Source organism: Oryza sativa, chromosome 1, assembly GCF_034140825.1.
Source record: "Oryza sativa Japonica Group chromosome 1, ASM3414082v1".
Lineage (NCBI taxonomy): Eukaryota > Viridiplantae > Streptophyta > Magnoliopsida > Poales > Poaceae > Oryza > Oryza sativa.
In genome coordinates, this window is record NC_089035.1 from 12,964,272 (window position 1) to 12,978,941 (window position 14,670).

The 14,670-nt window shown below is 41.5% G+C and overlaps 1 protein-coding gene and 4 non-coding genes across 5 annotated transcripts; all 5 read right to left on the reverse strand.

Annotated features, from left to right (window-relative positions):
* Positions 1–780: 780 nt before the first annotated feature.
* Positions 781–4,089, reverse strand: LOC4326841 (acidic leucine-rich nuclear phosphoprotein 32-related protein). Its single transcript, XM_015766089.3, has 2 exons — positions 3,600–4,089; positions 781–1,389 (listed from the first exon to the last, which is right to left on the reverse strand). The coding sequence occupies exons 1-2, from the start codon at positions 4,011–4,013 to the stop codon at positions 1,135–1,137; spliced, it is 669 nt and encodes a 222-aa protein (XP_015621575.1). The 5' UTR covers positions 4,014–4,089; the 3' UTR covers positions 781–1,134.
* Positions 1,529–1,617, reverse strand: LOC112937706 (small nucleolar RNA Z122). Its single transcript, XR_003240366.1, has one exon. It is a non-coding gene; the product is annotated as a small nucleolar RNA Z122 (small nucleolar RNA).
* On the reverse strand, positions 1,921–2,015 carry LOC112937707 (small nucleolar RNA Z122). Its single transcript, XR_003240367.1, has one exon. It is a non-coding gene; the product is annotated as a small nucleolar RNA Z122 (small nucleolar RNA).
* LOC112937710 (small nucleolar RNA Z119) lies at positions 2,154–2,251 on the reverse strand. The gene has a single exon (XR_003240370.1). It is a non-coding gene; the product is annotated as a small nucleolar RNA Z119 (small nucleolar RNA).
* LOC112937712 (small nucleolar RNA Z119) lies at positions 2,373–2,469 on the reverse strand. The gene has a single exon (XR_003240371.1). It is a non-coding gene; the product is annotated as a small nucleolar RNA Z119 (small nucleolar RNA).
* Positions 4,090–14,670: the final 10,581 nt, after the last annotated feature.

The following is a 14,670-nucleotide window of genomic DNA, read 5'->3' on the forward strand; positions in this document are numbered from 1 at the left end:
CCGGCTATCTCGGCAAATTGTAGGCAAAATCTTACCAGTTTATGCTACTACTTTACATGCCACCAAGAAGGATCCTGGATTCTGGTCGCTTTTCACATGATTGCTATTGTCGCGAAATGACATCGATTGCACAAATTGGAGCAAAAATAATGCCCTTCACAATGCTCAGCAGTGATTGTCTTGTTCGCAACACTTGATGCCGTTTCTGTTGAGTTGGCTGGGCACCGCCACAGCCACACAGCCAACGACAAAATAAAATTTGTACAAACCAAACTTCTTTCAAAAAAAAAAAGCATGCAAATGGCTATGCAATTTGTACAAACCAAGCTTGTTTTTTTTAAAAAAAACTGTACCTTGTTATGAAGAGAGATTATCGAAAATTGCAGACGCAAATGGCTGCACATCATTGTTATGAAGAGAAAGATTGTAATGTTCAAACGTCATTTTCGTTGGCCCCGGGAAATAATGACGACGGTTGAGACAAATTAGATGTCAAACTGATCAATGCAACTTGTGGCAAATTTGTATGATTTTGAGCTCTCGAGGTTCAGTTTACTGGCAATCTGGCTCAATCGAGATCTTTTGAATTGATAGATGAAGCTGAGATTGGTCACATATCTAAATACGACAAGAAAACAAGATTAGGGTCAATCACAGCCACAACATTTCACCTTAAACAGGAGTACTACAGTACCTGCAAAAGAGTTACTAGAAACTCTAGTAATTATATTCCATAAAGATAGCATCAGGATGGGACTGCCACATCTCGACCAGTAGAAATAGTAAGACAAAAAAAAATTTGGTAAAGAGAAACATCATGGTGGCAGGCAGGATTCAGTACGAAGCACCAAGAAATTCCAGAGACCTGAATTAGAAGCTACACAAAGCATAAAGCAAGCCTCTCATATCTTTCCTCATACAGATGATGTTCTCAAAGAGGCTGTTAATCAAACACATCAGCAGTATGCACTAACGACTAACATGATGGACTGTCTCTCAAGTTTTTGAGCTGCTAAACCTAAACCACAGATGTCCTAAAGCTACAAGCATTTACCAACAATCTTCTCCCCAAGAGGATTATTTTCTTTCTAGCACCCTGCAGAGGACACAACTGACCCCAGATGAGCTGCTCAACTATCGCTTTGAGGGTCTACCATCATCATCATCATCACCATCGTCATCATCATCGTCGTCATCTTCATCGTCGCCACCCGACCTCTTCCTCTTCGACGAGGATTGCGCCTTCGCGGAATCATCATCGCCATCATCGTCCTCATCAATCTCTTCATCCTCGGCACCCTCACCGTTTTCATCTGGCTCGAAGTCACTGGAATGCTCCTCGTCCTCTGCATCACCAAGTGGCTTGACCAGATACTCAGTTCCTAGCTCCTGCAGAAATTTCATCAAAAGCGTGTCATGACTGATTGAGGTGAACGATATTCGGATATTAAGATGCATGGTGAATCTTTAAGCTTAAATTGCCTTCAAGGCAAACTCTAATTTGACTAAACATGAGAATAGAAACAACTTTGGGATCAGACTGACGTGCAAATTTTCATCATTCTGAAAATAAATCCATAAAGGATATCTGAGATGAATTGTTCATCATTTCCCAAACATGATAGATTCAATAAGGTCAGTGGAAGATGAGCAATCAGGGCCTACTTGTATGACAATACCTTGGGAAACAGACCTAGATTCAGCAAGGTTACACAGGTACATAAACAGCAAAAGACTAGATGGAATATGGATTCAATGTCCATGCTAAGCTTATTTTGTCTTCCGTGATAAGTTCTGACCCGCAATACTTTCAGAAATAGGGAATAGGAATCTTCCTCAGAAAGCAGTGAAATATCACTAGATCTCCAAAGAACTGCGGAGGAACAAATCAGACCAGGTTGTCCTCTCAGATCTACTGAGAATGGGATCGGACTGACGTGCAAGGTTTAATCACAGGCAGAAGAGATCTACCCTCAGAAACAACCTCTGGAATAAGTTTTTCGTCATATCCCTAAAATAGGAGCTAAGCCTTTCAGTAGATGCTCTCAATTCTCGAGCACATATTCGAAAGCATCAGATAGCAACGCCATCTTAATTTGACCAAAAAAAACTAGGCAGATCTTTTAAGGGAGAAAATGCAAATAAAGAAAGAGAATTGGATCAGAACGGCAAATCAGTTCTTTTGCAGCACTGGGTGAGCTCAAGGCTCATCCTCAGAAACAGCCTCTGATATAAATCATCATCTCCAAAAGAACATGAACAAAGCAAAAACAAAATCCAAAATCCAATTACTTTATAGGTCAACAAACTGGTACCACTCCCCCCTCAGATCTAAAATAGGTTCTACTTGCAAACAGCAATCTACGAAGTGGTTTTGGATCAGAACGGCAAATCAGTTCTTTGCAGCACTGGGAGAGCCATTGGCCCGTCCTCAGAAACAGCCTCTGATACAAATCATCATCTCCAAAAACAAAATCCTACAACTAATCTTTCACAGATCTAGCCTTCCACCATAGGAAAGAGCCCAGATCCAGGTGTTTAACTTCCCATGAGCCCATAGGAGAAGCAACATTAGGCGATTGTTTCTAGAAGGCACGGTAAATAAAGCCTAAAGCCTGAAGGAATCACATCTAAATCTTGATGTGTTAAGAGATAAAATCTCCTCAGAAACCCAAACCAAGAACCATGTGACATGTGACGGATAAGGGGTTCTTGAAGTTCATGAACAGTGGTAGACACGTCACACGTCCCTGTCCTTGCATCAAGAACCAATATCCGATTATTTTTAATATATCAAAAAAATATATAATAATATTAACAACAACATATGCCAAAATGCCCTTTGGACTTATTATTCTTGGGGGAGGAGATGGGCCTCTGATGGGCTACACCACAGACCACACAAACAGCAGGTGGATAAGACTAGACTAGAAAAGTAGAAAACCTAACATGTCCTCATAGGAAATTACCACATCAGCGCAAAAGTACTGGGAAAGGATAAACGGTATGGCAGAGAACAATCACCCAGATCTACAGAAAATACGGAAACAGGGTTTTCTTCTCTCTTTTTTTTTGCCAAAAAAACTGAACCTTTTTACTCCAAGATCTATATTTTTTTTGCCCAAAAAAGGCTTCTTTATTCCCAGATCTATAGTTTCCTGAGTGGTAAAAACAACTCACAAAAACAAAATTAAGTTTTGACCGTCTACAGAAATCGATATGCAAAAAAAAAAAAAAAAAAACGACCTCAGACTTGCAAAAATCTCGACCTTCTAGAAAGGTTTTTTGAGAGGAAAAGTCTTCAAAACTAAGCTGATACATCTACTGATGTGAGAGAACGCTATTGTATTCAAAACTAAGCAGATACATCTACTGGAGTATTTTAGGGACAAAGGTGCTGAACAGATCTGAGAATAGAACTACTTTTCCAGATTTGTGCAAGAGAAAATTAGCAAGAAAACGCGCAGGAAGCTGAAGAATTTCATACTAATCGTAACAGTAGAGCATAAAGATAGATCTATCAGGGCAGGCAGGAAGAACACATGAACAAAGCATACTAGCATATATTCGAGGGATCAAGGCGTGAAAAAAAATTATACCTCCTGCTCGTCGCCCTCGACTTCCTCCTCTTCCTCTTCGTCATCGTCGTCGTCGTCGTCATCATCATCGTCGTCGTCATCGTCGTCGCCGCCATCCCCCTCCTCGCCGTCCTCCTCATCCTCCTCGTCGGAGATCTCTACGACGGTGTGCCCCGCCGCGCCCTTCTCCCCCTCCTCGGCGTCCTCCTCCTCGTCGTCCCCCTCCTCCTCTCCATCCCCCTCCTCGTCGCCGTCGCCCTCTTCCCCATCTACCGCCTCCTCCTCGACCTCCTCCTCCCCGTTCACCACCTCTTCCTCCTCCACCGCCGCCTCCTCCGCCTTCTTGGCCGCCGCCGCTGCAGCAGCAGCGGCCTTCTTCCGGGCAAGCTCCGCCGCCCGCTCGTCCCCCTCCTCCACCTCGACCGCCGGCTTCATCTCAAGAAGCGAATCAAAAAAAATCAAGAAGAAGAAAGAAATCTCTCCCTTTGCTTTGGTTTGGTGCTGTGGCGGCGGAAAAATCAGGGGAAAATTTGGGGCGAATTTGTAAGCGGCGCGGGGAAGAACAGGGGGCGGGGCGGGGCGGATGCCTGCGGGGAGATCCTGGCCGTCCGAGACAAGAACAGTCACGCGGATCGATGACGTGGCGGACGATCGGACGGCTGCGGGGGATCGGTTCGTGCCTTCGTGGAGGGGGAGGACTCCGGAGTCCGGAGACGGGGTAGGAGGAGAACGCTAGGGCTGACGTCAGCGTGAGGGAGATTCTTTTTTCCCAAGAAAATAAAAAAAAACTCTGGATTCACGCTCTCTTCTAAATTCTGATTATAGTAAAATAAGGCCCTGTTTCTTTGAGGGACTTTAAGAAGAAGTCCCCCCACTTAAGTCCCTAAAAGTCCCTAGAGAAACAAACAGGAGGGACTAAAAAGTCCCTAATAGGGTATTTTCCAGAAGTCCCAAATGGAGGTGCTTATTGGGAATATGGTCATTGTGCAGTGCATTTAATGAACTTAAGTCCCTTTTAGTCCCTATAACCAAACAGCCATGAACTTAATTGATTAGTCCTAAGACTAAAATAAGTCCCTAGGACTTATGGATCCAAACACCACCTAAAATCAGTTGGTATACATTAAGATTTAGATTTATCGCCCAAAAATAAACTGTTGCATTTTTTTATTTACTTTCTTAGAATGTAAACATCCCGGCAAATGACCTCATGGTCTACCAAAAATATTTCTCCTAATTAAACTTCTCTTTAAACAAGAATTTTTAGAGATAGAATTGTACAGAGTTTTCTAAAATACATGTGTGTGTGTGTATATATATATATATAGGACACTCATATGGGGCACCATGGTGCCCGGGCACCATGGTTTCAAATGCACAAAATCACTTAAATTTTTCAAAATTTTCAAATTGTGAGTATATACCTAGTTATAAGAATTCGATTCATACCTATACCTATCAACAAAACAACTCAAATTTAACTTTATTTCACAATCCATGATTACATACCTAACTAATTATATGTATGGATGCTATATACCTAGAATCAAAATCTAACAAAAACAAGTTCAAATTCAGTTCAAACTTGCTTTCAACTAGTTAGTAAAGTAGTTAATATTAATACCTAAATAATTGAAAAAGTTTCATGCTCATTTGAATTGGGTATATACTCAATTTCAACAATGATGCCCGGACACCATGGAGCACCAAACAAATTTACTATATACATATACATATACATATATATATATATATATATATATATGTATGTATGTATGTATATATCCGACTTATGTTATGTTAGGCATCTGTATGGTGTACAAAACATAAAAATTAGCCACTATTCTATTGTAGTACAGTACTATTAGTTTTTTAAACAACACATACAATATAGTTTGTTTATTAAACCAAACAAAACCATATTATTGTAATAAAATTACTTCTATGATAAATATGCACTTAAATTTTTCATGTATCTAAATATCTAACAGAAATATTCAAAGATATGAGAATGCATATGTCAAAATTGTTGAGGAAGCACCAACAGTGTATTAATGGAGTCATGTACGTATACAGTTATCGAGAAAAATGATCACTTGTTAATTTATTTTTAATACATAAAAATCTTTCAAAAGAGTTCATGATTTTTTACTACAAATTAAAACTACATTGATGATTTTATCATGAAACAGTTATATTAATAGAAAATAGTGCTGACTAGTGATACTCCTATGGTTTGAGGAGATCCTTCAAGGAAATGTGAGGAACAATGGAGTGTTTTGACTAGAGATGGCAATGGGTACCCATAACCTGAGACCCGACGGGTTTTTACTCTATTAGGAGCCAATCATGTTCTAACTCTTATACCCATGGGTCTACTAACGGGCGAAAACTCTTACCCATTAGGTACGTGGGTATGGGTCCGTTCTTTACCCACCCATACCCACCAACCCGTGAGTAGAAAAATACCCGTTGATTGAGTTTAAAACTATGAGCATTATAACTCTCAACGACTACTAAATCATAGCATAAAACTTCTTTCACATCTTAAAGCATTGCTTAGTCTAGTTATATGAAATTATTATTTGATTTCTTGATTATGTAATGTGGTTTTTTTACTCGCCTTTATACACTAATATTAATAGCATTGTTGCTAGAGAAAATATTGATGGTTTACAACTCTAATATGGCTAATTATAGTACAAAACTATAAATATTACAATAAAACTATAAATATTACAAGTCAATTATATGGGTATGGGTACCCGTTGGATACCCGTTACCCGCATGGGTGTGGGTATGGGGACAATTTTGTACCCGCGACGGGTGTGGGTATTTAAGTGGGAGTATTTAGACATCGTGGGTGTGGGTATGAGACAAGAGAACCCGATGGGTATGCACCCGTTGCCATCTCTAGTTTTGACTCTCTTACTTTCGGTGTAAGTGGGCTTCCTTACGTGACTGTCCTTAGATTTTTTTTTATTGTAAACGCTTAGTACTAGGAATCTAAAAATTTCAATTCAAATAATAGTAATCTTTTAATTAAGTTTTTTTATTCAAAATATATTAAAATAGTGTTTTTATTTAAACATATTTTAATTAAGGTTTATATGTGCAATCGTTGTTACCCTTTTCTCCCAGGTTATCAGAGATTCCATCTTCAGGGTATGATTGGCCTTCCTCATCCATCTTTTCATCCCCCTCTAGTTCTTCAGAACATATATTAGGTTTGTTCTCGAATTAGCTCATCCTTGTATACTCAGTATCTTCCTTTCAAAAAGAATGTTTATCTTGTGTTAGAAAAACAGTATAGTCACATGAAAGTTTTATATCTTGTGTAGGAAAAAGAAAGAACTAGGAAGAAGCATGGATATGATATTGGTGAAAATTGTCCATCCACATGAAAACAAAATTCCTAAGGGGTAATTATGATTGTCCTTTGTTTAAACATGCAAGATATAGGTATTTTGGTAGCGACCTAACGAATAGTATAATTTTAGTACGAGATTTCTTATACTTTTACATTAGCGTCCAAAAGTTAATGTTGAAAAAATTAATTCTAAAGTTATGTTCTAAATTTCAAATTTGACTACACTCAAATAAGCAAGATCCTGTGATAAGGAAAAGGTAAATTTAAGAAAACCATGTTGTACTCCTATTGTGACCCTATTAAGACCGTTTGTGATACAGCGTGTGTCCTCTCATTCAAATTTCCCTTCACATCAGCGTCAGTCATGCCTGTGACCCTCTTAAGACCGTTTGTGATACAGCATGTGTCCTCTCATTCAAACTTCCCTTCACATCAGCGTCAGTCATACCTCCCTGAAGAGGGTCTCAGTCAAAACACACGATCAACTCCACCTTTTGTTCCTTTTGTACACCTATACGTATGTATATATTTTGCATGCAAATGTATAAACTTTATATGTGTATATAAAGTTTATATATAAACATATGTATACCAAGTACGCACACATAAAGTGTATTTATGTATGAACTTTATATATATATACACTTATATAACTTTTTTGTATGTATAAATTTATACGAATACACTTTTGATGTATAAATTTTTATATACACGTACAAACTTTGTACGTATACATAAAAAATTCATACGTATATATACTTGTATAATTGTTTTAGGTATATATATATATATATATATATATATATATATATATATATATATATATATGCATGGACGCGTACTCCGTACCATATAAAAACTAATGTACATATACGTACATTTTTTTAATATATACATACGTATACAAATTTTATACACATACATACGTATGTATGTACAAACATGTATAGTTGATGCGTACATAATACCGTACAAAATTGGTCGTGTGATTAATCGTGCGTGTGGCTTATCACGCATTAGCCTTTTCCATCCCCAAAGCTATTTGTCCCTTCGCAAGGAAACCCGTTCCTCATCAAGGTTTGTCGAGTTGTTAGGGCATAGCACTTGACGAGTCTGCCCTGCATGGTCCCCTAGGACCCACACCCTTGTGCAATTTTGTTAGTGGTAAGAGGAAGCAAAGGATGTGACCGGAGTGGAGAAAGACTACTATTGAAGTGGAGAAAGATGGCTAGAAGGGACGTACCAAGAGACAAGAGGTCATTATCACCACTCAATTTGTGTTGCAAAGCTCCTCTGCCATTGCCTAGACCACCACATCTAGGCAGATCTGCCGCCAAGGCTACTGGTTCAAGCAAATCGGGCCTGTCGGAGAACTCGGCAATCGCCACCTTGATCTACCATCGCATTGGAGCTTGATTCACTAGGAGAGCTCAATGTACCACCACCCACCTCAATCTATGCTTGAAAAGCTCATGGGAGAAGGGAGAGGCGCCGCTGGTGGATGGGGAGAGAGAGACGACACTCGTGGCCCAAGAGGAGCGAGAGAAAGATGAGAGGAGAGGCCGGTGGAGGTGAGGCCGTAAGGAGATGGGATGTGAAGCGTATTTTTTTTCTTAGTTTTGTGGTGTTTGGTGAAAAATATTAGACTTATCCATACATTATAAGAAAGTATGAGGACTGAATAGAAAGTTATAGGAGCTGAATGCAAAATTTAAGTCAGTAGTAGTAACAACTTAAGCAACTTTGCACTGTAGGATTAGAATTAGTGTCGGATTAATTGGTACGCTCTCTCTCCTTTTGGGATCCTCATAGTATAGTGTGTTGCACTGTGGGTATCCGAAAAGTGATGAAATAAACATGAGTAAAACAGATACTGATTCTAAGATTAAATTTTAAATTTCAAATTCTATTACGGGTACGTTATAAGTCGATTATAAGCCGCTCGATACTGCAGATTCGAACTAAACGAACTCTAAGTATTGTAAGTTAAAAGATTATTGGCTAATTCATTCATTATTTTTACAAGAAGCAAGACACTCATTCAAATAGTACTAGACTGGCTCCAAATCTCAAATAATCGTTTGGAGGATGTGGAGTTGAAGCAAACGTTTCGTGATCCGATAAAAAGCACAGAAATTTAAAAAAAATTGTAGATGTGGTGCTGCCTTTCGCTCGTAGAAATTCCTAACTTCTCTTCAAACAAAGCGATGAATTAGCGTATAATTAATTAAAAAGAAAATAAACACTAGACTAATATAAGGCCCCCTTTAAATAAAAGGAATTATGAAGGAATTTCATAGGATTGAAATCCTATAGGAAATTTTCCTATGTAGCAAGATTGAAGTTTTCTAAATCCTACAAAATTTCTATGGAATGGCTTATTGCATACAGGTTTTGGAGGAAACTTAACAAGAGATCCAACCTCTTCGTAAAAATCCTTTGAGTTTATCTCTCTCATCCGATTCATGTATTTTTCCTGTAGTCCAATCAAACGATCATTCTTATGTTTGTCCTGTGTTTTGCAATCCTCTGTTTTACCCTTACATTCATGTCATAATTCTATGTTTTTCCTATTCCACCGTTTTTTTATTCCTACGATTCAAAGGGGCCCTAAGTTTGAAAACAATTTTCCTATATATATATTTTTTAAAAAAACATAGTTTCAGGGAATGCACGCGTAAAATAAGTATAGAGAAATTAGAAAGACGAACAAATAAACACACCCTAAACCCAATTGCATAGTTGTACTCTCTCACGAGTTTTTTTTATGGAAATTGCTATGCATACGACCAATGCGTACGACCCACATCCGACTCAACTAGGACATAGACACATTTACTATTTTTTTATCCCATATAGAAGGAAGCTAAGTGCAAGGATTGGTGGATGAGGTGTGATTGGATGCTCGTTGTACGCACTGGTCGAATGTATAGTAGGACTCTTTTTTTAATGCCCATTTGTTACGGCTCCTACTCGAGCATAGCTGAGAAGTGACTGGAACAATGTTCATTGTGCTTATTTGAATCTGATTACAAAGATTTTATATCGGTTTTTGTTATTAAACAATGTGTTTCATTTAAACATTTCTATATATAAATTTATTTTATAATATTAAATAATTTTATTTTCCAAGTTTACAATAACTAAAACTCAATAATCCCACCCTTTTCTCGTTTTGCGTGCACGGGTTTAATCCTCATCTTCAGCCAAATCTAACGAGAGTGTACACTAATTTCTTTTAATGAAACGACAAACCATTGGCACTGCAATTAGTGCTTTACTCCTTAGGGCAAGTACTACGAGCATCCAAGCACAAGCCCTAAGATGCCACATAGGACTAAATAGTGAGGTGGAGGAGAGAAGAAGGATGAGAGAGAAATAGTCACCTCTCATGCAAGGGGCAGCCCCTACACAAACTTCAATAAACATGTGAGAGTGTTAGAAATATTGGGGATTGTGTGGTAGAGGTGACCTATTGTACATATCATCTCTTAATTTAATTATGTATATTATGCATGAAATTGGATGTGATAGTCACCTCTACTATAAAACTTGCCCTTAAAATCTTTTGTTAACATAAGTCATCTCTTGCGCTTTTTGCGCACGCACAGGGGGTGGCTACCTGGCGAGTCGCGCCTGCGCCATCATGCGCGACCACCCCCACTCCTCTACTCTCTTAGTAGTACTTATACTACTAGTATAATATACTACTACTAGTACTACTCTTATAAAAAATATATTTTTATATGTAAATATTATATATATATATATATATATATATAATACACGTATACAAACTTTGTATATGACGTGTGTGAACTTTATATACATATGTATTAAAAAATCGAAAAAACAAAAAAACATCACATATATAAACTTTAATACGTGTATACAAACTTTGTATATGTACGTATATAAACTAGTTTATATACACACATACAAAATTTGTATACGTATGTATACAAACTCGTATAAAAAAAATTGTATACATATATGTTAAAGAAACCGAAAAGAAAAATAAAGAAAAAATGGGAAAAAAACCAGAAAAACCAAAACAGAAAGAGAACTCTAAAATAACGGAAAAACCAAAACAGACAGAGAAAAAAAAAGGAAAAAAACCAAACATAAAGAGAAACAAAAAAAGACGGGAGAAAACGAGAAACAAAAAAACGGAAAAACCCTCCCGCGCGGCGCGCCGTCCGCCGCCCCCTCTCCGCACGTGACACGTGTCCAATCGCGCGCGATAGGGCGCGTGTGACTGGCCGCAATCAGCGTTTTTGCACGCACAAGTGATCTTAGAGGGTGTTTGGATACAGAGACTAGACTTTAATCCCTACCACATCGGATGTTTGACACTAATTACAAAACTAATTGCACAGATGGAGACTAATTTATGATACGAATATATTAAATCTAATTAATCTATAATTAACACATATTTACTTTATCACTATATTAGTATCAAATTAGCCCTTATAGTACTAGAAAGGGAAAATTACAAAAACCACCCCAAATATCACTCTAGGTTTGAGATGCCTCCCTGTAAGAAGAAGATTTGTTGTAAATTCCCACCTCCTAATTTACCTTGGCTTGATTTAGGCACCTTCTCTCTACACATGCGTGATTCCCGGAGCATCTCGTGGCGAAATTATCCAAGTTCGGCTCGTCGTGATTAGGGATGGCAACGGGTGCATACCCATCGGGTTCCCTTGCCCCATACCTACACCCGCGACGTCTAAATATTCCCACTTAAATACCCACACCCATCACGGGTAGAAAATCTTCCCCATACCCATACCCGTGCGGGTAACGGGTATCCAACGGGTACCTATACCCATATAGTTGACTTGTAGCATTTATAGTTTTATACTGTAATTAGCCATATTAGAGTTGTAAACCATCAATATTTTCTCGAGCAACAATCTATTAACATTAGCGTTCAAAGGTAAGTAAAAAAATTATACAACCATATTACATAATCAAGAAATCAAGTAATAATTTCATATAACTAGAATGGAACAATGCTTAAGATGTCGTACACGCCGCTCATTCGCTCAAAGGTCCGTTTCGTCCGGCGAGCGATCACTCCGTCGCACGTGTATGATCGATATCGCCATGGATGTGTTTGTTGTCACACGTGCTTGCACACTTGGCGCGTGCTATATTGTATGCGATGGATCAGTGATGGACTAAATCCTTCGCTTTTGCTTCCCCTGCCATGGCAGACGAGAGCTACCTGACGAACAGTTACCTGGACACGCCGATAGACTGGAATTGATCGCCGGCGTGCCGACGGTGCGTCTCGGCGACGTCGGCAGCTTCGTTCGCACGCTCGACCCGACCAGCTTCGCACTACGCGTGGACGAGGACGAGGCGAACAGCTGCGCCAGGGCGCCGGGGCTCATCCTCAACACTTACGTTCGACGACCTCGAGTCCGACGTCTTCGACGTGCTCAAGGACGAGTTCCCGCGCGTGTACACCATCGGCCCGCTCGGCGCCGACCGCGCAAACAACCTAGTCGGCGGCGGCGCCGCTGGGCTGAGCCTGTGGGAAGAGGACGCCGCGTGCATGGCTTGGCTTGACGAGCAGCCGACCGGGTCGGTGCTGTACGCCAGCTTTGGGAGCCTGACGTGATGTCGCCTCGAGCTCGCCGAGCTCGCGTGGGGCCTCGCCGACACCCGCGCCCCTTCCTCTCGGTCATCCACCCAGGCCTCGTCGCCGCCGCCGCCGCCACCGGCGGCACTGCTCCGCTCCCCTCTGCTCGGCTGATCCTCTGGGAGAGAGTGGGTAGAGACAGAGAAGAGAGGAGGGGAGAGGAGAGGAGAGGAGAGAGAGGTGGAGAGGGGAGGGAAAAGGAGGTTGACATGTGGGGCCCACATGGGTCCCACGCTGAGTCAGCTGCCACGTTGGATAAAACCGGAGTCAAAATCACCGAGGGACCTAGTTTGCACTGGTTTTGTATGTTGGAGGACGCGTTGTATCTGGTTTTACGGCTAGGGGATGATTTTGTAACTCGATGACAAGTTGAGGGACCTTCGGTGTACTTTTTCCTATGCGAGAGCTGTACGTTAATGGGCCAGAAAGTGCACTTGCAAGTTGCAACCCATAGGTTGCACACGGCCCACCTATGGCCAAATGGAAAAAGTATATTTAAGGTCTCTCATCTTGTTACCCAATCTGTACAAAATTGTTCATAAAAAAAAACAGATATACAAAATCCCCCAATTTATAAAACCGGCTAACTTTAGGTCCTTATATAGTATTGACTCTAGTTGACACCGGTTTTATCAGGCGTGGCAACTGAATCAACGTGGGACCCACATATGACCCACCTGTTAGTGAAACCTTAAATTCTTCTTCCCCTCTCCCTCTCCCTCTCCCTCTCCCTCTCTCCCCTCTTCCCCCATCTCTTTCAGTCGGAGTGTTGCCTTGCCCCCATGGACCCTGACGATGGGACAGGCGGTGAGCTCCATACCTCGCTCCCCTCCTCTAGCTCCCTCTTCCTCGGCACCCCGTGCCAATCCCCCTCTCTCCTATTGATCTTGAAGAGGAGCGGCGGCGGTGCCCTCCCCACCCCCACGGACCCTGATGGCGAGGCGGGCGGCGGCCGGCGTGCGGAGGAAACCGCAGCTGCGCCATGTTCACCTCTATCTCCAGTTCCAAGCTTGGAATGGTCAGCACTGAGCACCATCTGCAGCTCTTCCCGGCGAGGATTCATCGTTGCCATCTTTGTTGTTGCAAAAGAGGAGGATGCGATGCAAGTAATGCCTCTTCTCCTCTTCTCCAGGCTTTGCAATCAATGGCTCTCCCAAGAAAGAGAGCAAGTGATGCATGCCATCTTTCTTCATCCTCAACTTCCATTGCTCTGCTACTCATTAACTGCCATTGTTGTCAAGTTTTCTTCGTTGCGTCTGCTGCCTCTTGTAGCTTGCAGCAGCAGTAGCATGCGACCCCGTGTGGTGTGAAAAAGCTGGCGCGCTGCACCATCGTCGCCCATCCTCTCGGCGTCGGTCCACGTGCCACACCACAAGGGCGGCCTATTCGACTTTCCTCCACCATGGCTTGGGCGGAGTAGATCCCAAAGCCGGCGCCCCTTCTCTGACTACCCTCGCCGCCACCGCTGCCGCCGCCTGTCTTCCTCTGACAGGATATAGAGAGGAGGAAGAAAAATCAATGGAGGAGGAGGAAGAAAAAATGAGGTAGCGCATCCGATGGAGGAGGCGCGGTCGTTGATGGCGGAGCAGCGGGGCTGTCGTTCTTCTTTGCCGCGGCGGAGCTTCCACGACTGCATGTACCACTCCACCATCGCCTCCCGCCGCTCATCCATCGCCAACACCGATGTTCCGACCACCCCAGCAGTGGCACCCACCACTTCCCACCTCCTCCGTAGCCGCTGTTCCCAATTGCCCGGCCCTCGAGGCACCAGCGGCTGACGCAGACGCGACGCACGGCCTCACCGAGAAAGCTGCCCCTGATGCAATTGCCATTGAATAATTGGATTCGGTTGCAGCAGCAAAACCGCCTAAGGCTAACATGTGAAGCCCATGTAGATCCAACACTGACTCAGTTGCCATGTCGGATAAAACCCGAGTCAACCAGAGTCAATACTGCCTAACGACCTAAAATTAGCTGTTTTGTAAGTTGGGGGATACTATATATATGATGTTCTGGTTTAGGGACGATTTTATAATTGATTTGGTGACCCGATGAGGGACCTTATG

Bases quoted from the DNA above. Each gene is read 5' to 3' on its own strand.
- LOC4326841 (XM_015766089.3), bottom strand. From the start codon at position 4,013: ATGAAGCCGGCGGTCGAGGTGGAGGAGGGGGACGAGCGGGCGGCGGAG. The intron at 1,390-3,599 runs GTATAATTTTTT...AAATTTCTGCAG, and splicing joins TCGAGGGCGACGAGCAGGAG to GAGCTAGGAACTGAGTATCT.